The sequence below is a fragment of the Manacus candei genome, unplaced genomic scaffold (genome assembly GCF_025592945.1).
Source record: "Manacus candei isolate 608988 ecotype Guabito, Panama unplaced genomic scaffold, ASM2559294v1 h1tg000067l, whole genome shotgun sequence".
Lineage (NCBI taxonomy): Eukaryota > Metazoa > Chordata > Aves > Passeriformes > Pipridae > Manacus > Manacus candei.
This window is the reverse complement of record NW_026138115.1, coordinates 1,787,107-1,814,870: the sequence shown is the minus strand read 5'-3', so window position 1 is coordinate 1,814,870 and position 27,764 is coordinate 1,787,107. Positions and strand designations below refer to the sequence as shown.

General features: G+C 42.0%; 1 protein-coding gene and 1 non-coding gene across 7 annotated transcripts in view; both read right to left on the bottom strand.

The window, feature by feature from the left end:
* The window catches only part of SYNE3 (spectrin repeat containing nuclear envelope family member 3), a 66,818-nt gene extending 54,018 nt beyond the window's left edge, over positions 1-12,800 (bottom strand). For 3 of the 6 annotated variants that reach the window (XM_051806430.1, XM_051806431.1, XM_051806433.1), the window contains exon 1: positions 1,588-2,569. In XM_051806430.1, the coding sequence (XP_051662390.1) occupies positions 1,588-1,642 (55 nt within the window). In that variant the 5' untranslated portion in view covers positions 1,643-2,569. Of the gene's footprint in view, positions 1-1,587; positions 2,570-11,913; positions 12,551-12,626 lie in introns of those variants that run through there. The other 3 variants (XM_051806434.1, XM_051806432.1, XM_051806435.1) reach the window with 3 other exon arrangements.
* A 13,364-nt stretch (positions 12,801-26,164) lies between these two features.
* Positions 26,165-26,438, bottom strand: LOC127479593 (small Cajal body-specific RNA 13). Its single transcript, XR_007907614.1, has one exon. It is a non-coding gene; the product is annotated as a small Cajal body-specific RNA 13 (non-coding RNA).
* Positions 26,439-27,764: the final 1,326 nt, after the last annotated feature.

The following is a 27,764-nucleotide window of genomic DNA, read 5'->3' as shown; positions in this document are numbered from 1 at the left end:
ACAGCAGGCAGACCCAGCAGACAGCCGTGTTTGTCAGCAGTCCCCCTCCAGTGAGGGGAACCTGAGAGGTATTTAAACCTGTGATCACAGATAATTACCGTGCTGAGCAGCATGAGTAAAGCCAATGCTTTTTCTCTCACTCTTACATCATCCACTAGCAACTGCCTTTTAGAAATGGAGTACTACAAGAAACCAAAGCTCTCTTTCTTTTTGTGAACATCTGAAAAGATCAGGCAGCTCAGCTCTCTTCAGACTCCAGTGGGGCCTCAGGGCTTACTACTTATCAGCAAGTTTGGAAATTCCACCCTGAATATTATGGGACATATCCCTGGAGCTGCCAGCGAGCTAACACAGAGATACATTTAGAGCAACAGGCATTTGCATCAGCTGAGGATTTGTACCCAAACAGTAAGGTATTTGACAAACATGTCCTGACAGATGCGTAATAGCACTACCTATTCTCAAATACTTGAAAGAAGGAAAAGGTGTAAAGATACAGATTTGTTTAAACCAAGCAATATATAATTCTTCTACAAGGAGTAATATACATGATGGCACAAACTTAACTTTGGTCTAAAAGAAGTAGAGGTATTTCCTCAGAAGTCTCCAAAGCCATCTTTTAAAGATAACGCAAACACTTGTTATATTTTACATCACTGGAATTTTTCTCTGCTATTTCCGTTTTGAATTTATAGAACAGGGCTCAGCAGGTGCTTTGCTAAAGGTTGATTCAGAAAACAGGAGAAGCTGGTAATCATCTTCCTGGAGGAAAATGCATCCGACTCTGATGAGGACCATTGCTGAACCGCCACACAGCAGAGCCTCTGATGACCTTGTTTGAGCTCAATGAGCACAACACAAGCAATAGTCCTTGCTTGTGCAAATTATATTTTCTACTTAAAAAAAAAAAATATTGAATTTCTTTAATCCCCTTTTTTACCTATTGCATAGCCCCAGATCACATTTCAACAGTCACATATGGGGCATTAAACCCACACTATTTCACAAACTTCAGGGAAGGGATCTCAGCAGTTCCAATTTGGCAAACATGTTGGGGTTGTAAAAGCTGATATCATGTCTTGAGTGCAGCAACACTCCCAGCTCCCAGCAGACACTCTCTCTCTATTAACTTCACTGTCTGCCCCTTATCTCCAACCCATAGTGAGCACCATGGTGGGGATATTTTCGCTTCTTTTCTCCCGCCTTACATGAAGGAGTTCCCCATCCTGGTCTGCTGCTCACAAAGCAATTTATGGACCTTATTTCATTGCACAGGGCCCTTACCCTTGGACCCTCCCACCCTCACCAGGCAGGAGGCAAGGCATGGGCTTGCTCTGAAGACAATGAATAGGCTGGTCTTGGCTCTCCTGCAACAGGCCACTTGCTTCTACTTCCCTTTTCACTAGAATTCAAATCCTTGAAGTTTCAAGGAACTTGAAAGCTTTAAACTTCTATCTCTCTGGCAAATTAGGGGAAAGCAGAAAATAAGTTCAAAAGTTATTAGGAGTCAAAAAGATACAGACACATCGACTGGTCACAACCATCTCACTTCATTACGAAATAAAAGTAACCTTGCAAAAACCTTACCAAAAGCCTGGGAAATCTGGAAGAAGGGGCAGGTAAAAGTCTGTGGTGATTCCATCAAAGTTCCCTGATGGGTTCCCAACACAGCAAGAAGTATCCAGCCTGGCCTCCACTGGATATTACAACAGCAATTCGCTCAGTTGGCAGTACGAGCAAGTCTGGCACGAATAGAAACTAGTAGCTTCCTCCTCACTCATGTCAGAGGCAGCACAGGACTTCCTTTCTGCCTCCTTCCGTGCTGTGAGAGCGAAAGAGGGGATGGCAATCTAAAGATATATCAGGCCAGGAAAAAAAAAAAAAAAAGAAAGAAAGGAAAGAAACCCAGAGCAGAGCATGTCGCCACTGTTTAAAAGGTAGGTGAGATTTAAATAGCAATAATCCCCAGAAACTATCTAGTTCAGGTCATCAACTAACAAGCTGGTTAATTCCTGTAGGGATTAATGGTTGAAATTATTATGCCTGACAGATGTTTGCTAAACAGGAATTAGTCCAGAATAAACAGCATGAAGACCAGCAAGAAGTAGAAGTGCAGACAGGTACATGTCAGAGCTGAGATTTTTAGAAATCATTAGCTCAGCCTCTAACATAATTATAATTTTCCTTTATCTTTCACTTCTTTTTCAGTCACAGCTCTGTAGCAGGAGATTCCCTTTGCAGACTGACACAGTAATCTAGATCCTGCTTTCAGTTACAATCATGCAAGGGAAGAAAGAGGTTAGCTGATATTTCCAGGAAATACCTCTGCTGCACAGTTTGGCTGAATGGAATACACTCTGTAGGCGTCAGCTGTCTCTCGTGCCAGAGCACATGATGAATTCTCCATTCCTAATTCCCCAAAACTGTTGGAAAATATAAAGCAGCATTCTCCCCTGATTAATTATGATCCTGCTGGGTATGCCTGCTGTTAGACATTCAATAAAACCCACTGGTTTGGTCTATCCACACCACTACCATTTGCATCATCCTTATGGTGTAGATGTAGTTAATACACTTCAGGACCAAACAGATCCCACTTACTCAAGTTGGTGTAAATCCAAAGCAAGCCCGTAAGGCTACCAATCTCTCTAGTTGTTCAGTTGCTGTGTATCATAATTTGTACCACACTGAGCAACATTTCTAGTATTACAATAAACATAAAGAGGAGAGGTGAAGAAATCAGTGAAAGCAAAACATGGGGGGGAAGTTGGTTCAAATTCTACTGCCAAAATAGAAAGTACAGTTACAAACAGGGATAAAACTGTGATCGTCTCCACCCATTTCAGAATTGGGGAGCACAAGTGAGCAGCATGGGTAAAAACTGAAGAGAAGAACAAAGATGGATGAAAATCTAGGTGGAAGAACAGCAACAGAATAGAAACTGTTGATCAAGCTAACCCTGTGAAGTTGCTAATACAGAGGATTAACCGAAGACCAGTAGCCTCAGTGAGGCTGTGACCCCTACGTGTAATAGTGACCTCTGCACAGCCAACCAAACACAGAATTGGAGGAACAGAAGAGGAGGAACATCTTAAGAGTTAGTAAACTGACAGTACCTCTAGAGAGGGAAGTGATACACCAGTTATTTTCCAACTGCCTTGTTAGCCTTTTGCTAACATGAATGATCCTTAGAAATGATAAGAACATCTCAAAGCACATCAGTGTGCAGACTAAAATATACAATGCCTGGAGGAACAAAAACTGGAGATGGGTCCACTTATCTGAAAGTCAAATCAGGGTTGGTTTAGAATTGTGTTGTTTGAACAGTAGAGTTTAAAGTGCCTATAAGTGAACCCCTTCACTGCTTTTCTCTTGTTCTCTCTCTGCTGTGATATATCCACAGTCACTGTAAATTTGCCATAGTCCTGTTAAAAAAAAAAAAAAGGACTGAAACTAAGGAAGAAGAGCATATGAGGTTAAAAGCAGCTATGCACAGCAGTTTCTAAAACATGGTAAGAAGCAGTCTCTTTAGATGACTAACCTAGAAAGCCAAAGAGCTCCCCTAGAAAGCCAGAGAGCCACAACGTGGAGGCAGCAATGAAAGAATCAAACTAACAGTGAAAAATGCAGCATTCCCCACAAAACTTTCCATAAGTTAGTATACCGACATACAGTTAAACATATTTGAAACATATAAATATCAGATTACCACTTGAGCATAATTCTCTTTAGAGTAAATTTGATTTTATATTTTTCCATATTTTTAAAGGAAACCAGATTCAGTAAAATATCCCAAATATTCCCACATCTGACCTGTCATTCTTTTCTCTACCACACAAAGAACACTATTTTCAGTTTCAACAGGGGGTGGAACAGGTTTTTTCCCACTTTTCTGGCCAACTATCATTTCTGTTGTGACAGTCAAAAGCATTTGAACGGCCCCTTCTTTAGCCCGACATCTCTGTTCAAATATGGATTCAGTTACATCCGTAACTGTGGTAACATCTGTTGTAACTCTAACTGTTGGAACATTTGTTGGATGATCTTAGATTACCTGGCAGCCTCTAGGCACTGCAAAGGAAACATTTCTGCAAACCCAGTGCAGCCCATGGAGTTAAATGACTGCGCTGTCCCACCGATTAATCTACTGTAAGTGATACTCTGGACAGACTGGCCTCATTGCCCACTAGCACGAGCAGCTAGTGATGTACTAGTCCACTATCTGTTTAGGAGACAGAGGTTGTCACCCTAGTAGGGTTGCAAGGGTTTTAAAGTATTGTCTGAGCTCTGACAAAGAGCTATGAAACCCCTCAGATAAGAAACAGAGCAGCAGTATAAAAAATTTTCTCCAAGGACAACCATTACAACTGTGTTATGTATTCTTACTACCCTGCAGAGGCTCAGGTTCTAAATGTGAATCAGCACTACACCACACTGCAGGTAGCATGTGTGGAGCAGTGGTGGCATCCCCAGTTCACAGAGGGTACTGCTGAAGCAGAAGAGAACAGATAGAACATGGATACAGACAGAGGGGACACACATAGGAGAAATGAGAAATATTAGCATGAAAAGCCACAGGCAGAAGAGCAGCTGCCTAACCAGGGCCAAATTTCCACAGACATGGTAGCAAAAAGGTGTTAAGGAGGAATCTGAACAATGGTCATGATGTGGATTTGGGAAGGATTACGTGTGAGGACAAGACTGGGAGAAAAAGCATGAAAGTGGTCAGGTGAGTCTGCCAAGTTAGTGCAGGTTGGTGCCATAGGCTGGCCAGAGGTGGAAGCTGCTCTCTCAGTAATAAAGGAAATGCAGCTTGGGCATGTATGGGAATCAAAATTTCCACATTCTGGGAAAGATCATATTTCTAACTGTATTTTGGTTCTGAATTAGAATAACATTGGTATAAAGGGACTGCCCAAGCAATTGCTACTTGCCAAAGAATCTGGTTTGGAATTGCTGTGAAAGGACTTTTCAGAAAAGAAATACCCACATCAAGCAATCAGGTTGTCTTAAGTACTGGGTTTGGAGGTACTGGCACAGATGGCACAGACAGTTGTCAAGCTCTTCATCCCTCTTTCTGGTTTTACACAGTTTCACTATGTGTAAATAATGAATCATAATGCAGAACCTAATCATTATGCACAGCCTAATGATGCAGGTGTCCCACCTGCAAGCTGAGCATCTGGAAGATCAGGCTTGGGTCATCTTTATGCTCTGTCCCATTGAACAAGTGGGAAAAAAAAAAGGATTTTGACTTAACAGCATAAAAAAAACCCACGAAAACAAAAAAAAACAACAAAACCCAAAAAACCCCCTTAATCCACACATAAAACCAAACTCTGAAAAATGTCAGATCTGATCTGGACAAGACTAAATAAACCAAGAAGAGGGTTAACTGCTGATATAGTCGCTTAACTGGGAAAAACATCTATTTGCAAATCCCCAAACTAAGGTGTAACCTGCTAGTAGCAATAACCTAACAGCTCTTCACAAATACCAGACTGATAGTTGACATGGGAAGGGCACACTGTAGAAAACAATTATTTGAGAAGCACTGAAGCACATCCAGGTAAATTCCTCAGCACTGACTAACTACAACTATCCAACAACAAAAGGACTTAAAAAAAAAAAAAGGCTGTGACACTTTAAGTATTGGGATTAAAAGTGTTCATGTAATTATTGGCAAAAATGTTTTTTATAAACACCTTCAGCTCTTTCATCAGACAGCAAATGCTAGTTTGCTCCGCAGACAAGAATAACAGCACCAGCTCTCTGTCCTCCATCATGAGGTATTCACAGAATCACAGAATGGCTGAGGTTGAAAGGGACCACTGGAGGTCATCTAGTCCAACTTCCCTGCTTGATCAGGGTCCCCTAGTAAAGCATGTTATTCAGGATTGTGTCCAGATGGCTTTTGAGTATCTCCAGAGAAGGAGACTCCAAAGCCTCTCTGCACAACCTGTATTCTCACATTATGCAATAGTTGGACAAGCAAACACCTGAGGGGAGAAATAAAGTAATGCTGAAGGCAAGAATATCTTTAGGGTTGCTGGTAGCTCTGTCCTGGATGGGAATTTGTGTTGTAGAAAAAACCAAATGAACCCAAACCAAACAAATATCACCCTCTCCCTCTCCTCCCCCTAAAAAAACCCCAAACAAACCAAACACCAAAACAAACAAACAAACCATAAAACAAACAAACAAACAAAAACAACACAACACCAGAAGGGGTTGAAATATTTTCCTTTTTTCTTAGGCTGAAGACATTTTCTGTAGATTGGCGTTTCACACCAGCAGCATGCACCCACTGACAAAACAGCTAATGCAGTCGGCAGCTCTATAATCTGAGAATACAAGAGAAGAACTCAGGCTCTGGTGAAGCCAAGGGCAATACTGTCACAGAGCCAAGATTTCTACCCTGACTCCTGTGGACTTAAAAGACAAGGTAACAAGTAAATTTTTCCTTGGGTGCTCTCTTAATCTGCAGATCTAAATTAACACGAGCGTCTCTGGTGTTTACTGAGCTTGTGTAATTAGCTGTTTACTTCGCACAAAGCCTGTGCTTAACCAGCTATAAACCAATTCTGCTGACTTACATCACCTACATTTGTCAACCGCTGTCATCTGCCATTCGTATAACCACTACCACATTCCCACGGAGGCTCGAGAGTGCTCATGCAAAGACACTTTTGCATTAGGAAAAGTCAGTCACCTAAGTCAAAGGAAATGCACAGCCTGGGGAAGAATTGACAGCTTCAAAGATTTCTTTTATTTACTCACAGAAACTTTCAGGCAGGGGCATATTTCCTCACATGCCCCTGGCTTTCCATCTAACTGACTTGAAAATGCAGCGGGTACAGTGTCTGTACACTTCCAGTTCAGCCTCCCTGAACTTCTTCAGGCTGCACCAACAATGGGGTACAGAGCCTGGATAAAGACCAGCTGTTATATCTCTTAAACTACTCCTCAGTCAGGCAACACATGTTTTTCTGATACAATTGGCTCATTATAATAGCAGGATTATTCACAAGGATTACAAGGATGTAATGTTCTAAATCACATATCACTTCTATGTGAGGTGGAAAGAAAACACAGCCAAAAGTAACCCCTACGCTTTTTTCACAGCTTAATTTATTACTGCTGTTGTGTCAGTCCAGCTGAGTGAGCAGGTGAGTTGGTGTGTGAGGTAATATCTTGGGGTGAAAACTCTACTCTTGGTTTTTAAATAAACCCAAATATTGAGATCCACTATGGGTGGTTTACTCTGTCACACCTATGACACCCTCCAACCTAATACCTTCAACACAGCTGCCACACACAAGTGTAGCCTATGAGATGAGATATTAGTGTACCATTTCACACATGGAGACACTGATGCTCTCAGCAGCATCTATCTTTCAAATGTAGCCTCTGACAGACAGTGCCAAACCCAACAACACGAGGCATCCAACATTACTGCTCCCATTTTAAAACTCTGTACATGCTTCTTCAAGATTGCAGAGCAAACCTGCGGCAGGAAAAGCTGCATTAAGGGAGATTTAGACTGGCTACTAGGAAACATTTCTTGACTGAGAGGGTGGTCAAACAGTGGAAAAGCTTCCTAGAGAGGTAGTTGATGCCTCAAGTCTGTCAGTGTTTAAGAGGCTTTCGGTGCCCTTAATAAGGTGCTTTACTTTTGCTCAGCCTCAGTGGTCAGGCAGTTAGACCAGGTGATGCTGTAGGTCTCTTCCAACTGAAGTATCTATTCTATTCTTACTGTTATTATCACCATATCAACTGTAAGGGGAGCAGCATGTAGCCTTATGTAAAGTGTTTCTAGGATTCCCTAGTGAGAGGCAGGGAATACTAAGTATAACAGTAAGTCCCCCAGCACATGCTATCTCACATGGGCCTCTCATTCAGCTTGTGCTCCCAAGTATTACTGTCACGTTTCTCAAAAGGCTTTCTGCATAGCACAACTGTAACAGCAGTTATTTCATCTTTTAATACCTCTAAACAAACACTAATCAAAAGCAAAGCAAGAAAGCCATGGCTTGATACCTGAGTTCAATTCAAATTACAGTCTCCTGGTTCTCCCTCTCTCCTGCAATTTCTCAGTTTCTTCCAGTATGTTTTATCATGCACCTGTTCAGTGATATCCCAAGGCTGAGACTGCCCCTTAATCCTCAGCCTGTTACACTCAGAGCAGAAATTCCCTTGAAATCCCTTCATACGGAAGACTTCATACCAAGCCCGTGTGTTTTGTTTAAGTAACATAGAAAAGAAGCTTGTAACAACAGACATGAAAAGTCAGTTCTGCTAAAGGGAAACAAATTATTCCACATCCTCTTTAAAATCAATGCACTGCCATTGGAATACAATTAAACTGTGTGCACAGACACATCAAAGATTATTTATTAAACTGTCATGTGGTGTCAGTGAGAATGCCCTTCCCTGTCAGGCCTGCCGTCCTTATCTCAACATTGAGGTGGAGCCACTTCAGATACCTGAAATTAAATTCCCCAGGGGTCACAACTCTGAGTAATTTTTTTGTAATGCAGGCAGTACCATCCGGTGATGCAATTTATTAGCAACACAGGAACATATTACAATAAGCAACAGTTTGTGCTACTTTGAGTCTATGAAGCAGTGAATCCAGCAGCAATGCCTAACAGACAGCAAGTTGCAAAGCCATCAATTCTTGTGGAAGGCAAGGACTGACTTCAAGCTCCAGCTCCACAGAGGAGTGAGTAAGGAGAGATCCTTAGGTAAGTTTAAAAGACTCCATTTCTTTAAAATTCTGTCAGTTATGCCCTCAACAAACAGTAGAGAACAAACAAGAAAAGTAAATTTTCAAACAAAAGAACAAAACTGTATTTAAGTTGATGCTTACAATACTGCAGCTAGTCACGGAAGTATTGTTATAAGAAAAGTCTGCATTCCTAAATGCATACGCCAATATCAGCCTCAGGCAATGGAAATATATTTCAGATCAAAACTTAAGCAAAATTCAAGGATGTATAGCTTGGAGCCTATCACTTAATCAATATCAGGCTCAGTTTTGAAGTTTAAACACTGAATTTTAAACACTTTTCAGTTTTTCTTGTGTAATTCCAGAGTATTTTAACCAATATTAACTGAAGGCACAAATCCTACCATTCAGTTGTTTGCAGAGCAGACTAGCATGATCAAAAGACACCCTGAACGCCTGTTTGGATTTTTTAATTTCACAGAATTGTAGCTTGAAGAAGCTGAGACATTACTGACTACCAGTAAGCCCTGCCCTAAGAGATATTTTCCTTCAAGAATAAAAGTGTTCCACTTCCTAAACTTCAAAGACAGTAAGAATATTTTCAGCCAGACTCAAAATGGTATTTAGGAACCTGGTATTTATTCCTGTTGATTTCAGATGCCTCAATATCTTTGCCTTGACATAGAAACTGTGCCAAGTTAAAAACTCTCTTGCCAGTTACACCCTCTGTTAACAATCCTGGAGCTCAAGAATTCTTCTTGTAACAGTGTGGCTTTTTCCTTGCACATGGCTGAATTACCGGGATTCACATTTTGCTCACAGTCCTTAAATGGACATAACCAATCCAGTTGTAAAGGTACCCTTTCTAAGGATGTCATAGCATCTGTATATATGGTAGAACAAGCTTGCCAGGACAGGTTGAAGCTGTATCACGAAACCCCATCTACAGCTGACAAGGACTAACAGTTTAAAAAAAAAATCCAATCCAAAACAAGATTCAGTGTCTTGTCACTGCTACAAAAGATCTGGGATTTGTTCTACCAGCCATGTCAAGAAATACATTATTCTGAGTCAGGATGAGTGATCATTGCTTTTGCTTGGTTTCAAGGGAATTACGCTTACATGATGGCATTCAGTAAGTCTTGAAACTGTTGGCCAATTCTGTCAAAATGAAATAGATCTAAAGACACTAGCTGAGATCACAGCCCATCTGTACGTGGTGTACTTGCTCAAATGCGTGCCTGGCAGAACAAAGACAGGAGCTGTGCCCTGGAGATGCAGGGACATAAAAACAAAGCACTTTGTGACCAGCTGAACTCAAGAAATCAGATCTCCTACAGAACTGTTCCTTGGTTGATTAAAAGTTTACACTGAGCTGTACAAAGATTTTCTGTTCCCATGTTCAAAATGCAACATATCAAATCAGAGTTGTGTTCTTTGAAGTTTTAAGGGAGATGCCCGTTCAGGGGCATTTGCCCAGAAAATCCTTCTCCCTTTCTCTTTACAGCTTCGTTTACATACAATATCTTATTACCAAATAGAGGTTGTCACATAAAAACATATCACTCAGTCACTGAGCTAAAAACTGGGGAAACCTGGCAAATGTCTGATTTTAGACTTGCTTTTTCTCAGCTGGCCTACAAAATTTGCAGAAACTTAATTACCTTGGAGCTGTTCTCCTTATGTCAGCTTGGTGTGAAACTGGGAAATGGTGATAAAATATTATTTAAGGGACAAATACATGTGTACACATACATTAAGGAATGGCAAAAACCTTGTTTCCAATAGAAGCTAGTTATCTTTTTGATCTATGCAGGTGTGTAGCATCCCCTCAGGCAGTGGAATTGCTCTCCAAAGTCATGTGGATGCAGGTACAGCCACATTCTGAGGCTGAGCATCCACACAGCAGCTTTTAGGATGATTTGCAAGCCACAGATAAGTAGAGGAGCACAAAAAATGGCTTACTCCCAAGGAAAAGCTAGACACTCTTTTTAATGAGGTTAGTGCACAAAGGCCACACAGAGGACCTTTGCACCAGTAACAGACTTGGAAGCATGGTAGAAGTCTTGACTAAGATAAGAGGGAAAGAAGGAGCAGTGAAATACATGTCTGAAGGAAAGAACTGAAACTATCAGAAGGAACACAGGAAGAAAGTTAAGCACCACAGTGTCGCACCCTGAATGGTAGCTAATTCTGCCTTCCTTGGAAATTTGAGATCTGATGATTCACAAACAATGGGAAAGCAGCACTGGGTGTAGGGGAAAGCTGTTTTTATAGAGACCATCAGCTTTGTCAGACTCCATTTCCTGACAGCTAGTTTGTAGGGAACAATGTTGCTGTGACTCACCAAAAGATGTTTGTTTCTTGTGGAAAAAAAAGTCACCACGGGACTGATTGCATTAAGTTATATTTCCTTGAGATCCAACTGGCTCACACACTTGGCAGCCACAGAGACCATGTTCATTTCAACATCAGATTTGAGACATTTTTAGGAAAACAAGGAAAACACTTTAAGGCAACCAATCAGCTTTCAAAGTTTTGTGGCATTTTTTGAATTCTTTCCCCAGAAAACAAGCACTGCCTACAAAGATTTTCAAATTACACACAGCATGCCAACAGCTTAAAAGTAACATCCAAAAGTAGCAGCAAGGAGCTGGGTAAGAGTGGCAGAGTGACATGACTTTTCATTAATGATTCAAGATAGCCAGGATTACATTTAAAGCAAAGGAGAAGGCAGGCGTCCTGCTCTGATTAACTTGCAAAATAAAGTAGTCTTGCAACCATCATTTTCACAATTAGTCATCATATACATGCATAATTCCTGCAGATTTCAATTTGTTAACCTATTTGAATAGACCTATTCCTAAGAATAAAATTCTCCTGGACTCACACAAGCCAAACCAATAGGGATTTAGGAATAAAAGAGATGGCAGAAAACAAGTGTATGAGAAACCAAAGCCTTATGACACATAGGGGCAGGGGGACTTTACATACAAAAGTTGCACAGAATCTAAAAATGAGGGTAGAGGGCCTTATAATATTAAACTGGGAAACTTTCTAACAGTTTAGGAAAAAAACATGTGACGAAGTCAGACCTGCTTAAGGGCAATCAGAGCCAAGCGAAGATATATCTAATAGATTTGAAGGGGGAAGAAGCAGGAAGGGAGAAGAGGAACAGGGACCTTGCAAACCGCAGTGGCGTCCTAGCAGTGGGGACCTAGAGATGAAGAAACCTCATAGTAACGCTGAGCAACCGGCTTTGGCAAGAGCCCGACACCTGTCTGGGGAGAAAAAGTTGCAGAATTGCAGCTGAACGCTGAACCAGGCTGGCACTCGTTGGCAGATGCGATTCTTTTTTTAAAGAAGCTAAATAAAAGGCTTTACCCGTTTAGCTTATATTATTTAGGGAGATACGCTGCAGTTACTGCAGCTACGCTATTACTTGTATCAGGACTAGACAGGGAGCTTTCGGACTACCCAGGGAGCTGTCCTGGCAAGGACAAGCCCTGCCGCTGTTCCCGCTCTGCGGCTCCGGCGGTGCCGCTGTCCCTGTTACCCGGGGGGCCGAGCGGGGACCGGGCTCCCGTTTGGCCCCGCCGCGCCGGTCCCGGGCCAGAGGGAGCGCCGAGCAACAGGAGGCGGGTCTGGAGCCGGGCGGGCTGTCAGAGAGCCCCGCCGGCCGAGCCGCGCTCCCACCCGGCGGGAAGGCACGGGATCGGACGGGACGGGACTGACGGGACGGGACGCCGCAGTCCCAGAGCTCCGCAGTCCCGGGACGCCGCAGCCCCGGGACGCCGCAGTCCCGCCGCTACTCCCTCCCCGCAGCCCCCCGAGCACCGGCAACAGGCCCCGCGCAGCAGCGCCCCGGCAGCGCCGCAGGCCCCGTCCCACTCACCGCCGCGGCACCGCCGCCGCCTCCCCCGCGGGCAGCCCCAGGGGCCGCGGTGCCTCCTTCTCCCCCGCCGCGCTGCGGCCGCTCGGGAGCTCGCTCGGGCTCGGCGGGGCCACCCCGCACCGGCCCCGCGGCTCCGGGGGCTGCGCGGGACGGCGCGGAGGGCCCGCCCTCGCCGGCGCGGCCCGGCCCGGCGGGCGGCGTTATGTAACGCGGCCGGCCCGCCCCGCCGGCAGCAGAGCCCTCGGCGAGGGACCGCGGAGCGGGACCGGCCTGCCCGGGGCTGGGCACCGCGGCCGGGCTGTCCCCGCGCGGCGGCCGCGGCCACGGGCGCCAGGTGAGCACCCGCATTCTGCTATTTTTAGCAAGAGTAAAATGCACCAGAAGAGGAAAAGCTGAGTTTCTCACAGTATCGTGTTCTGCGGGGCTTGGAGCTGTGAGAGTCACCGACCACCGCGGGCGACAAGCCCCAGGCGATCCCCACGCGTGCCGGTAGCCCCGGTGATCCGCGCCAGCACGTGGGCAAGTCTCTTAATGTTTCTTTAGAATGCCCTGCACCTCAGCAGTTACACGTGCGTGAAACAACCCCAGCTCATCACAAAGTAGTGCGACCGGGAATTCATTTGGATGCATGAAGTGACATTTTGAGAAAAAACAAACAAACAAACAAACAAAAACCAACGAAAACTTAAGAAACAAAGCCTGTTTCCACTGTAATACTGGCTGAGCACAAAGTCTACTGCGTGTGTTCAGGTAATTATGGGAAAATCAGATAGAAACAAAAGGAGCAGCAGCAGTGGTGCGTTGCCAGCCACAGCGTCGGTTCTGTAGCCCAGGGAGAGAAGCCAGGAAGTCATCAACATCTTGTGCTCCATCTGCGGCATCAAAAAATTACAATCATATGAGAGCCTGTGCACTGAGCCACAGGGAGGGAAGGAGGGAAAGAATGAACAGCCTCTTCATATTTGAACAACAATATAATGTAAACAAACTGAATGAGCATGTGAAGAGGTTTGTATTTCATAAAGCACGAAAACGTCCTCTTTGGCAGGGTTTATATTGCTGCCCTCTGCTGCTGGGAACTTGAGCGGTGCGTCTGCCTAACGAGCAGAAAAACGGGCTATTTGCGATAAAAATCTGATTACACATAACAGTACTGTGGTCAAGAGCCTCGAGATATGTAGTTCGGAAGTGAAGAAAGGGTGAGCTCCCCGATTCTGCGAGAGGCAGGGGGTGACAGCTCTCGACCCTTTAGTACCGGGTGGATGGGATGACTCACATCAACAGTGGTCTCTGGTTGTATCAGCCGGGGGAGCCTTCGTAGGCTCATTTCTGCCCATAGCCAGAAAGGTGATCTGCCATTCACGTGCCAGCACAGTCTTAATTGGAATAGCTCTTTATTTATATTGCTCCCAAACCATCAGGAATCACTATCCCTCACCAGCAGTGTTAAAGGTCAAAAGACAGACTATTTACCTGGAGTAAAGTTCATATTGCCAGTGTGTAAAATTGAATCTATGGCTATGCAACTGCTCTTGCTCATAGTAATTCAGAGCTGATTATCTCATAATGACCTTCGGAATAGCGTGAGGAAATGGATACAACCCAAAGGGGCTAGACTCCAAGGGAATGTCTCTAGAATAGGTAGATGATAGAGAATATCAAATCTTACCAGTGAATTCACCTTGGGAAAACTGGCTCAGTTATCACAGTGAGTACATGAACCACTGTCACTGGCAGCAATTAATTCCTTAAAACCATCCCTTGGAAATTACTTTGCATACATAGACCTTTTAAGCCTCTTGTATTCAAAGAGTTTGCTGGTTGGGGACAATGCATCCCTGTCTCTAAAAATTGCTTGCACAAAGTTCCTCTTCTGCATTTCCCTATGTGGATGCTTTCATGGCTCTGATTTTACTACCTCAAACAGCTTGTACATGCTGAGGTAGAAAAAAAATCCTATACATGGGCAAACAGCAGGCATTAAGTAAATGAGCATTCAGTGCATTACCCAAACAATACAAAGCTGCCCACAAACCACACCTAAACGACACAGGAGAGGCTGGAATGACTGCAAGCAGTGTGGAAGCGTGGAGGGGCTTCTGAAAAAGAAAGAGCAGCAGCACTAGCACTCTTTCTTTGGAAGAAAGGAATATATTTTTAGAGCAGTTGGCCCAGCCACTAAACCAAACCACAAGTATTTGTCAGTGAATGTACAGCATTTTCAGCCATTTCCTGTGATGAGTAGAATACCCAAGAGACTGGGTGGAAAGCACAAAATACTGCAAAAGTAACAATGGTGTTGGCATGGTTTACTCCACAGGAGGACCTGCCTGACGTCTCAAAGGCATCAGAAAACCACTTAAAATGCTGCAGGGTAGCTGCTCTCTCTTATTAGCCTAACACACCCATTTATTCATGCTCATAACTGATGACAAACAAGTATTACAAGACATTAGGATGTTTTCCTTTATGTTTGCTTATGTACAGCAATGTTGTTATTCAAATAATGAGTCACATGGCAGTTAGGGTGGGAGGAACAGCATTTATTGGCAGAGTAGCATTTCTGTGCAGCATACCAGTGACATGCCTTTGGCACGACAGATCTCAACATTGGGACTTATCAGCATATTTTTGTGTATTGTTTTATAGCTACTAGAAGTTGTACATTGCTTGACAGAAAGCTTTTGTGGGTGGTGGTAGGAGTTGCTACAGAACTCTCAGTCAGTGAGGAATGAAGAACTATAAACTCGAAATGCTGATGTCAAAGCAGCTTATCTTCAGGAGCACTAGGACAAGGATCACACTGGCAAACCAGGCTAACTTCCTGTCCTGTATTCACCTGGAGATCACACTGACTTAACCTGGCATTTCACATTCTCCCTGCTGCATATTTTGGATTTTACCTTTTGTCTAATTTGGTTCCACACGTGGGCACAGACTGACTGCCTCCACAGAGAAGTGAGACTTTGTGCTACTATATCAGTTCTGACACCCTGTTGCATTAAGAGGTCAAATTTTTCTGCATTAAGGTCAATTTTTCTGTTGCGTTAAATTTGGCAGAAAATAAATCCTCTTGCATTCCAACTGGCCTCAGGTATCGGAGGGGTTAGGGGAGGCTGGGCTTATTCTGAGTGACAGCCAATGCAACATTAAGGAACAGAAATGCAGGGCCAATGTGGCACTGTAATTCTGATCATGTTCAATAAGAATTACCATGTTTTTGAATTCACAAATAGTCTGGTCGTGCCCAATGAACTCTCAAGGCTAGCCTAGAAGTCCAGTCCTGTTCAATAAGTCTCACAGCCAGGTGCAAACCAGTGTAGTTTACTGAGCAACAGACATGCAGGTTCATATCTGTGATATTGGATTGCCAGAGATAAATACATTGTCTGCAGAAGCACATGTGAATACCTGACGTATGAATAATGCAGCCAGTGACAAGTACATTAAATTGTGATATGACTATATAGCTCTAAAAGTACGGTCACAAACACAAGTTTGCTCTCCGAATTTCCTGAAGAAGCATTTGGTATAGCCAAGAATTCAAGTCTTACCCAAGGCACCCCTGTGGCAGGGAGGATAGGTACAGCCTACAACTATCCCAGGATACAAAGGTGGAATCTCCTCTGACCTCTTTCCCCACTTAAGCTATAAATATATAGTTTTCTTTGAAGGAGTGGAAAAGGTAAAGTTACAGTTGATGTAATTTCACATTTAGGTGGAGTTTGAGTGACTTTAGCCACTAGCATATGTGGTGGTGTGAAAGGTGATACGTATTTTCAAGTTAATGAAGCAAAGTTTACCTTTTGGTCACCATTTGAGTCATTCCCTTGGCTTAGTTTCCATCAGCTGCATTGTCTTCGACAGAGCATGACCCCAACACCTCCATGCCACTCCATCCTTTGTTTCATGTCCCCCTTACACCAAGCTCCTTCAGGGTTCCTGTTCCTAAGGTGTGCAGGAATTTGGCCCTGGTGAACTATAGCCAACACATGCACTCTTGTTCTTGCTGAACTTCGTTTTTCAGTATTTTCTCCACACACCTCTGGCCCTAAAATGGTCCCACAGTTAGGCACTTACTTTTCACCCGAGTTCTGACTCATGGGCAAACTTCAATATTTTAACACTCCAAGGACACTAGAAATTTAAGCACAGAGTCTGTAAGACAGATAACAAATTAATTAATTTTAGGATTTTTTTGTGCCAGTATGTTTCCACGTGAACAGAAAAGTGATAGTTGGTGGCCCTTTTTTATTAGCTTTTAAATTTGGAATTTCCTCTCAAACTAGAAGTTAGCAAATACCCCAGAAGATTGCAGTCAAACAGAGCCTGTACAATATAAATAGACAAAGTGTTAACAACATCCATTAATCAACTGTTGTAAACCAAGCCCCTTACACCTGTATATTCTTCTGAGAATAGGAGCCTTCAGCACACAAGATATTTAAATCTGGACTTCTTACTCCCAGTATCACTTCTGGAATCATAGTAAGCGTATGCAATTAGGAACAGAGGAAATTTACTTCAAGTTTTCTATTAGATACAAGATACTGCCAAAAAAGCCTCAAATCTCTGTAGCTTCTACAGTTGACAGAAGCAAGCCTGACAATGAAAAGAATGTGGGATCAAGGTTAGCATACAAAAATCTACATAAATTCACTCAATTCAAAGGGACTTAAGCCACTATTAACCAGCTGAGGCACTGCTCCATTTATTTGTGAGCAGAATAGACTGTATCACACACATTGGACATATCAGGATTCTTCATGTGAACATCACTTGCTTGGATCACACCATATTATTTGGAACACATGCTCTAAAGGAACAGTTGCCACTGATGATACTGGATTCCTCCATCACTATCAAAACATCCATAAATAACACTTATCATATGTGTTAATACCAAACAATTTTTGTAGCAAGAGCAAAGCAGCAACTAGGGCCACAAAGATGAGTAGAGAGATGGAACAGGCTGAGAGAGTTGGGTCTGTTCAGCCTGGAGAACAGAAGGCTCTGGGAAGAACTTATAGCCCCTTCTGGCATCTAAAAGGAGCCCACAGGAAAGCTGGAGAGAGACTTTATACAGGAGTGTGTAGCGACAGGACAAGGGGGAATGGCTTCAAACTGAAAGAGGGCAGGTTTAGATTAGATATTAGGAAGAAATTATTCACTGTGAGGGTGGTGAGACTGGAACAGACTGCACAGAGAAACTGTGGATGCTCCTTCCCTCAAGGCCACGCTGGATGAGGTTTTAAGCCACCTGGTCTAGTGGAATGTGTACCTGCCCATAGCAGGGGAGTTGGAACTACATGGTCTTTAAGGTCCCTTCCAACCCCAAACATTCCATGGGTCTATGAACTTCCTTTCCCAAGCATCATTATTCTGCTACCTGTTTTCCTTGCAGGTTCTCTTGTTTGTTTTCAGTCTCATGCCTACACATCCTTTAGCAATATGAAAACTTTCCTTTTCTCCCTAAATATAAGAAGAAACACTCAGTGCCCAAACGCATACACAAAGGGTGTTAAAAGCTGATAAAGGAATCAGACTGGAACTTTGGAGGCAGTATCACTTTACAGTTAGTGAAGAGAAAAAACAGTAGAAAAAGATCACAGAACACTTAAACTACACTGGTACAGTTTTTCTGATGCATCTGCAGTAGTCAAAATCTTTATATCTGCTTTACTAAAAGGAAGGGGGTTTTTCATACTGCTTCCATACAGAAGAAAAAAACAGACGTTGTATCTAAGTACCAGTATAATAATTTTGCTTTTAAAAATATTCTTTTAGCAAAAGTGTCAATGAAAGAACAACTGAACATAGACCAAGTCAGAGGCACAGATGGGAGCAAAACACGTAAGACACGACTCTCCTTGCCCAAAGGAGCATCTTCAGTAGTGGGCTATGAAGCCCCACACTGTTTGCTCCCTGTGTCTGCCATTCACCAGGGTCACTCAGAGGTTTTTTTCTGCAAGTCCTCTAACATTTAGGCATCAGCAAGGTTAGCAGCTGTGCAGGAAATACAGTTTCTAATTTGTCTCAATTTTGCCACTAGAACAAACTATTGAATTTATTTTGTTTCTTTGAGAAATATTCCCTGCTTTCAGCTACATTCTTCACAACATATTTTAAAGTGCACTATTCTGCACAGCTCTCTTTTCCTAAGTGTCTTTACAGTACTTAGTGACTTATTCCAGTTAGGAAGATACATTAATATGAAAATAGGAGGCTGCAAACTGGAGGAGTGAAAAAGTATCTTTAGGAGAAGGCAAAAAAAAAGATTATTGTTGCTGCACTTGTAAACAGGAATACAGAAGCTTGCTGATACAACATGTCTGTCTCCAAATGAGAGAAAACACTGGGCTTGCTGAGGCTCATGCTGTTTGCAGCACTGCACCTACCAAGCACACACCACTTGTGAATCCCATGCAAGCTACAAGCGATGAGAATGAGTCTAAAATTCAAATTAATTGTATCTGGTATATTAAAATCAGAAGCCATTTTTTTACCTGTAAATCTTCATGTTATTCATCCATGAGAATTTGATTAATATAAGTGAATTAAAGAACACAGACTTGCCATTCCTGATAACCTGGTATAAGAATAAAGACAAGTCCAAATGTCTCCCCACATTTTGAAATGAAAGATATTCTGTTTTGCATTTATTTTTTACTCTATTTCAACCAGGGGAAAAATCAATATCTATCCACTTTTTAAAAATAAATCTATGAAAGTTAATTAGGTTTATGACTAATCCTACATATAAGCAGCACTTTTAATCTTTTTTAAGAGAGCAGCTGAACAAGACTCATAACTTATGCAAAGATTAATCTATGCTGTGAACTCTGTAGACCAAAAAAGGTTTACTGACTGTATTATGGCAGTACCTAGAGACCTCTGAACTGCAGGCACACAGTTTGCCAGCGACTCTGAATGTTCCTAGGGAAAAACACTAGATGTTCTGGAGCAGCAACAATCTAGCCACACCAGTGTGACTGAGGAAAGTGTTGACTTCTGCTTTGAAAGCGTCAAGGAAGCAGCAACAAAATGGAAAGCTGTAGGTCTAGGAGTATGCACTGCTAACTTTCGTAACTAATGGCAATGCCCTCATTGACACTCAGCAGGAGACCAGGGGAAGCCAGGGCACAGTGCAAATCAGGATTTGTAGCCAAATCTCCTGTGTCCAGCATCAATGGACTGAACTTTTTTCCTAGCTCCTCTCTGCAATCTCTGGATAGATAGCAAAGACAACTGTTGATATATAACATTCCATAAACTTTTTAGTATTAAAATTATTCCTTGCTTCCCTTCCCACCATAAACGCAGTTTTGCTATTCTGATTTCCCTGAGACTCAGTAGTCTGGAGCTACACTTTCACCTCAACTAGTTTCCCTGCTCCTAGGCATGCCAGTTTTGTGAAACAATTTGTTTGCATCTAGTCTTTTAAGGGATGGGAAACACATGCTACACCAAACAACCCTTGCATGCCAGTGTTTAGAAGACTGTGGGTCTAGGAAAAGTCTTTAGTTTTCCTTTCCTCCTTCCATGGAACACAGACCTTAAATCATTCGCCACAGCAGTCAAGCATGAAACTACAACAGAGCATAGATCAACTTACTTGGATTGAGTGTCTCAAACTAAAGCACAGTGACAGAAAGCAGCAGCAAGGGTGCACCTTTGCCTCCTCATGTCTCCCAGGACTAGCATCGATTGAAAACTAGTATCTAAACAAAGAGCAAAAGGGCTACTGATAGGAAAGGGAGTCCAAGGATGATTCAGAGTGATCTGAGCATCACTGTCACAGGGAAAGTGATTGTTCTGAAACTCAGAGCTTTTTCCCAGGGTGAAAGTGCTTTTGTTTGTTTGTTTTAAATGAAGTCGAGCTGGTTATAAAGCAGGCCTTTATACAAGCCCAGCACCTGCTACAGTTAAATGACACACAACTTTCAGGGCCAAGTTCTTTATCTTGCAAGTTGCTAGCTATGACCAAGGAGGCTGGGGACCAATCTCAGCTACCATGGGTATCAGCAAAGGAGGAATGCAACTATGAACTTCTGAGGAAGAGCTTAGAGTACTGCAGGATTAAAATTTCAATCACTGAATTGCAAGAAATTAACTTAACAGGAAGCATTAGAAAGCATGCAATTATTTTAATGGAAATTTAGGAAAGGTGCATATGCATGTATTTGTGGGGAAGCTGCCTATTCTGTGAAAGAACTGCTCACCCTCACCAAACAAAACTGTATGTTTGTGTGATGCAGTTATGAGCATTAAAACCATTGTATGTGCACAGTCAGAATAAGGAAAATCACCGTATTTATATGGGCTATTTGGCAGTGCTCTCTCAGTTCACACGTTCCTAGAACAGTCAGATTTTCAGGAGATACAGGTTTTCATATTTAAAAAAAGGAGAGCAAAAACATTTCAGAGTATCAAACCCACCCCAACTTCCCTCATCTTTATATTGTTATTTCTAGTTTTACAAGTTTTTCTTTTTAAGTAAGTGCAGCAACCTAAAAATTCAAGTTTCTGGGCTCTCCTTTAAGAATTCGTATTTTTACCTCCCACAAGTGATACTTTGACTCTTTTCTTGATTTGACTCCACACATTACAAATGCAAGTATGCCAACACACCCACTCCTCCTCTCCCATTTTAAGTTTTTTCTAGATCTTTGGGTCTAATTTTCTTCACATCATATAAAAACTCCCCTAAAAACCAAGTGATCAAACATATCCCTGCTGTACTCATGGACACAAAGAGACCTTAATATATGGGAGGAACTCACAATTTACAGCTGTGACATCAGGATCTGTTCTCAGCAGGCAGCAAGTTGAAAGCACCCATTCATTTCAGAAACTCAGTTTAAGACACCTAACTTTTCACAGTGATTTTTGCAGTATATATACTCTTTGCTTCATTGACTCTAATTACAATTGCAAGGACCAAGAAGTTTTCCTAGTCAGCCTTCAAACTGCATCAAGACAAACACTCAAACACCAGCAGTGAGCACTGTTGAGGACTGTACTCTAATTTTCCAGGTTTCCTTCCATAGGAGAGATTAAAATAAAATCAATCCAAGGAAGGCATATTAAAGGCCTAATGCTGTCCTCCTGCAAGCAGCTTTCTTTCTTTGAGCGTCAGGGCACACCAAGAAAATTAATGCCTACTAACTGAATATGTAGGGTTTCTGGGGAAAAAAGATGTCATAATGAAAACTCTGGTGTGCTATGCATGCAATTTTGAAAGTTGTTCAGCCTAAAACTAGCATTTCTGGAGTGTCCTATGTCACAACTCTGAGAACATTCCTTTAACAACTTGCATCTGTGCTTGTTTCCTTAGAAACAATTAACAATAAATTTACAACACAAATTCACATTGATCCTTGCACAAACCACCTGGTAACTTCTGCACTGAGTGAGTGTAAGATCACAAGCTGGTTGCTCTTCACCATAGTGTGGTCACTAAGGTGACCAGTGGCACAGAAGGCCAAGACACACTGCCACTAGATTCTCCCCTAAAAGCTTTGAGGACTTATTTCTCTGCTCTTGGAAAAGCCTATTCTGCATGTGTCACTAAACTTTAGCCCTTTCAGTCCTATCCCACCCTTTTTCTTCACGGTACAGATTTTTTAAAATTTATTTTTTACCTCAAACTCTTCCCAGTTTTGTTTCCAGTGGTTTCTGCTGTCAGTACCATCAGACCTAGTTGCTACAGTCTTACTAACGCTCCTTGTCAGCTCGACTGTCTCTCCCGTCCATACTCAAGTATCCCTCAGATACTCACCTATCTGGTCTGAAAAGCTCCCCAGGGGATATCCCTGAAGGGACAGTGATTGGAATACACTTGGAAAGACACTGCCCCATCCATCTGTAGGATCAACCACTGTAGCTGTCTGCATCAGATGAGAAGTACAATTCCCTTCTACCTGAGTTCCAGCCTCCCACACCTTTGCACACACTCTCTTTTGCTACAGGAAACAGACCCTAGCTCAGCCCACGCAAAATCAGAAAAACAGGGATAGTATCACATACACTGGGGGGGAAAAAAAACAAACAGAAAAACCAACAACACAAACAACCGAGATACTTTTACCTCAATTTAGTTCGTACATATAGAAATGGTTTTGCAGAACCTCATACCACAGCCAGACATGGGCACATTTCCATGCACAGTTCCTGTCAAAGTCAGTTCTCAATTAACTTTCAAGCCCTCAAATTCCACATCACAGCTCTCTTCTCAGAGGTAACACACTTTACACCTGCCTCATTCAAATTCAAGTTCTCTTTAGTAGAGGATAAACCTTGTGCAGCTCTTCTGGGAAATTTTAGTCAAAAGAACTCCAATGGGCATAAAAACTGGAAAGCTTCATTCTACACAACAAGATGTAAGTCAGATGAGAGTCATTTTATTCTGCACAACACCTTATACACTAGAGACTAGAAACATCTTTTTACAAGTATTATTGGTTGCTATGACTAATTTTGCTTTAGTTACTCACTTTTCTTCATCCCTGCTTTGAAATAACACCACTGCACTTCCACAAACATTCAGTATATAGCTAAGAATTACACTCAATATTTTTACAGTAATGAGAGCTTATTTATATTAAATTACATTGATAACACTAGCTACTAAAGACTAATGTTTCAACAAAAGTTTCCAGGCTCCCAGAATGACTTTCGGATTTGTCAAGTAAAGATTAAGAAACAGCAATTCATGTGGTTTCTGGTTGCAACATTGGTTAGACTATTGTGCCTTTCCAAAGGAACATTACAAGAGCTTAAAAATGTTAAAATGTATACATGCATTCCTAGAAAAAACCTGAAAGACTAAAGGATATGTGGTGAGAGAAATAACATCTTTATTGAAATATCATAGTACCAAGTTTAAAACCAGTAAGATATATAAAAAAAATCTTATTAAGCTTCTCCATAACAATTCCATCTGTTTCATAAATACAGTGATGTGTGCAAAACTCTTGAATTTTGACCTGGAGAAATAGTTCATGCTGTTGAAACATGGAGAGGAGATGAAACGGTCAGGGATATTTATTAAAGTTGAGGAACGTTTTTGTAATATGAGAGGTATTTCTCAAAGTTACATACCAAAATATCGCATCAAAAATTATATAGAAGAGGTAAGGAATTCAGAAGTGCTGAACAGATGTAACTGAGACAAGCACTCAGTCCTGACCCCGCCCTTTTAGCACAGTATGTAACTCGGGGCTCACTCGTCGCCTGACCGGAGCTGCCAGGGCCCCCTCGTGGTCACGACAGACACGATAATCGGAGCTGCTCTTGTCCCACTCCATCTGCACGTTCTCAAAACAAGCCAAGCCAAGGAAAGCACCCCTGTCACCGCAGGTATAGAAAGTATGCCGACAGACCTTAACTGGGGCACAAGAATCTTTCTTACAAGCAGAGACTGCCCTGGGGTTTTCCAATCCTGATGAAAGACCAGACACCTTCAGCATTTTAACTAAATTACAATTTGTACAAATTATCATATACCATTTGGAAACTCAAAGCTCAAGACACTGTTCCTGCAACACTGTACAAAAGTGAGTGCACAGGAAGCAAAGAACAGGACATGCATATAGTTACAATCCCAGTCCCCAACCTTCTATGGCTCAGGACTTGATACCATAATGGTATCTTTAATATTTAGCAGATCAAGTTATCTCTCGAGTTTGTCCAGTCTTCTCAGACTCGTGAAAAGATTTTTGCATTCCTAACTCCTAGGTTAAAAGAGGCAAGAGGTGTTCTTATTAGACGTAGTATTTCTCAGTTCTGCATGTAAATAGATGTATATAAAATTATGCTTCCTCTGTAATATTGAAAGACTCAAGCACCACTACCATCTGCAACTAAGAAACAAGGATCTAACAGATTTTGATCAGGCAGAACAGCTGCAAGCAGCTTGCTTATCACAAAGAATAACTCTGCTCCTCTATTACAGAGGTCATACTACGTCCTTGCTTCAGGACAGTGTCACAACTCACAAAGCAGAGTGAAAATAGGAACATAGTGAGATCAATGTCACTAAGAAGCAAACTGCAAGTCTAAAGAGTGCCTCTTTTAAAGGTCCACATTCAAGCCTGAACTTGATCTTGCATTCTACTTGTTGAATGTGGAGCTCAGACGTTTTTTCTTTACCCCTCTCAGCCAAAGGCATCCTTACATGATCTAAGTCAAAAAACTGCCTTAGGTCATGTTTATCCCCCATCAGTTAAACTGATGTAGGTAATTTTGTACATATTCTTCACCTCTGTCCTTTATGAAATGGACTGTTGTATTTCAAAGCTATCACAGACACTGTCTTGGGAATATAAATCCATGGATATTATGTAATTACCTACTCAGTTCAGAAAAAAGCTTGATTATAGATCTCCAGGTTAGATCAGGTTACATACAGCCTAAATTCCAAAATGTTAATTTCCCACAGGACCTGATTTTCTACATCAGTAAAACCCTCACAACAATTCTACATATCTGCTGCTTGTTGCACAACTTTTTCAAACTAGCTCATCTTCAAAATAACCAAGAACTTTTCACAGATGTGTCTTCAGTGTTCACAATTTAGGCAGCCCAGAATTATAGGTGCATTTTAAGCGTTCATAATGCTCTGAAAACTGAAGATATGTCAGTGCTGCCAGATGTTACCTTTATGGTATGCTGAAATTTTATTTACCTGGCATGCAGAACAGCTGGAGCTCAAGCCAACCCACTAAAAAACTTCAAGAAACAAAAAAACCCCGGCCTAAGTAGAGCTCAATTGTTAGGGCACAATAAGGGACCTCATTTCCAGTCACTATCACAAGTCAGAATGACACACAACAGATATCAGGCTTGAACACGAAGAGGTGTGCTGTTCTGATAAACTGAAATGAGACTTTTCTTTCTCACCAGCTAACTTAGCTCTCCTCTTCTTAAAAACAAAAATAAAAACCTTACTGCTGACAGTATCATTCTTGGATGTCCACCTCCTTGTACACCATGTAAGAACATCAATCCATCAATTTATAACTAATAATTCTGTTCAGCAGCAGAATGTCTGAAAGTAAACTAACTTAGGACTAACAGTGAGCATTTGAGCCCTGCAGCTTGAATACTGGTGCTTTTATTAGTGTTTTCAAAATGAGGTAATAGGTCTTCTAGCAGGAACATCATCAAACTGTCAGGAGTCTTATGGGAGTCCCATTAATATTTCTTCTGAACAGATGATTTAAATCATTATCTGGAAAATACAAGAAGTTTCACTTAGACTGATAGAAGATAGGACCTGGTGACATAATTATCTCTGTGTCTAGAGTGTACATGGGCTAATTGTTCTAAGTCTTATCATCAGGGAAAAGTGTTTATCCACTAACAAACTGCTGCATATTGCATAATCCAGAAGCATTTGACTATACTAAATACCTTATTAAAAACCATTCTGTTAAGCTTAATATTAGCTCACAGGCCAATCTCACAAAACTACAGTGAGTAATTACAAATTCAGGTACCTCTATTTAGCCCAGACTTCTGAGCAGCTTTCCAACACTTATAGCAGTTTTTCAGTGTTCAGCAGACATTACTTTATTTGCCAAACAACATCAGACTGCAGAATTGCTCTTACTGTTGGTAGATCAATAATGACATGGGACAAGTCATTATCTCCGCGGCAACAGAATGGCAGCTGTTGGAGGAATATTGCGCATGTTGCTGCTGCTCCTCTGACAGGCAATGCCTCGGCTTCCTCACACGGGTGCTCTCTCTGCAAGCCTGGTGTGCCCAGGGTACCAACAACCAAGGGCACCTCTTCGACTACAGAGGATTAAGCTACAGCTGTGGTTGGTTATGTTATACTGGAAAGAGCATATCCTCACATGGCTTTGTTACTCTTGAGTCTGGTGTCCTCGTGTCACTTATTTCTAATGAACCATCCCCTTGTAGAAATAGTTGGGACAAAATTCAGGGAGGCAAATACTAGAGCCCTGTTCAGAGCTGAATATTTTGTTGAAAGAAAGCATTTAGTTGTCTTTAAGAATACAAAGATATCTTTCTTTTTAATCAATTTTGATTTCATTCCACTCTGACTCCCCAGCATCTAAAACTGGCAGGAGTCTTTGATTAAAATTACAAAACAGACCACTTGGGCTGTTACACTTAACACTTGTTATGTCTCTTTATATTAAAACAGTTAAACAAATAGAAAAGCACACCTATGCTCCTCATAAGTTACTGCAGTTTCATCTAGCACAAAGTGGACACATTTTTCCTCATATTGCACAACATTTGCCATGTTAATCACGACACATTAACTGCAGAAAGCAAACACTTCTCTGTGTCTTTATCAACACGACTGAGCCTGGCTTGTGATGTTCTGCTGAAATCAAAATGAACTGACACACAAAATACACAATGTTCATCAGCTACACAACATGTGAACTTGGCCTTCAAATTAGAAAGTATTTCTTCATAAATACATCTACTTTCAAATAGTGCAGCAACACTTTTATTATTCATAAGCTATTGACATAGGATGATAAAATGCAAGTTTGGCACAATTCCCTTTGGAATGTGTTCTAATTAAATTTAAATAAAAGGAAACAGAAGTGATGCCTGAGGGTGATTTAATAAAAAATGAAAACAAAGTTGTCACTCAAGCATCATCTGGATACCTGTGATGGTTTCACTCAGGCCTTCCTGGAGACCAGCTTGTAACCAGGAAGGAACTAGGAAAGTGATCACAGAAGTATCCCATGCTATTCCTTTACGGAACTTGAGGTATAAATAAAGCCAGCAGGAGGGACCTCGCGCTCTTCCTTTCCGGCGAGGTTCCAGAACGGTGGGTCCCTGTCTCGGTCTGGCTTATCTGGAGCTGAGGCCTGCAGTGACTGCTGTTCTCTGCCACACGTGAGGGGAGAGCGCTGGGCCGTGTCCAGCCATCCTGCTTGTTCAAAGGGAAGTGGTGAGATTTTGCTAATTTACCTTCAGTTGGCTGGTTGACTTGCTTGGTCTTTGTCCCTTTTTTTTGTCCTTCTCCCTTCTCCCTCCCCCTCTTCCCTTTTTGGGGAACTGTTTGGGATTTCTGGAGTTGTGGTGTATAGTATTCTCATTGTATATATCTGTCTCATATGTAAAATATATATATATATA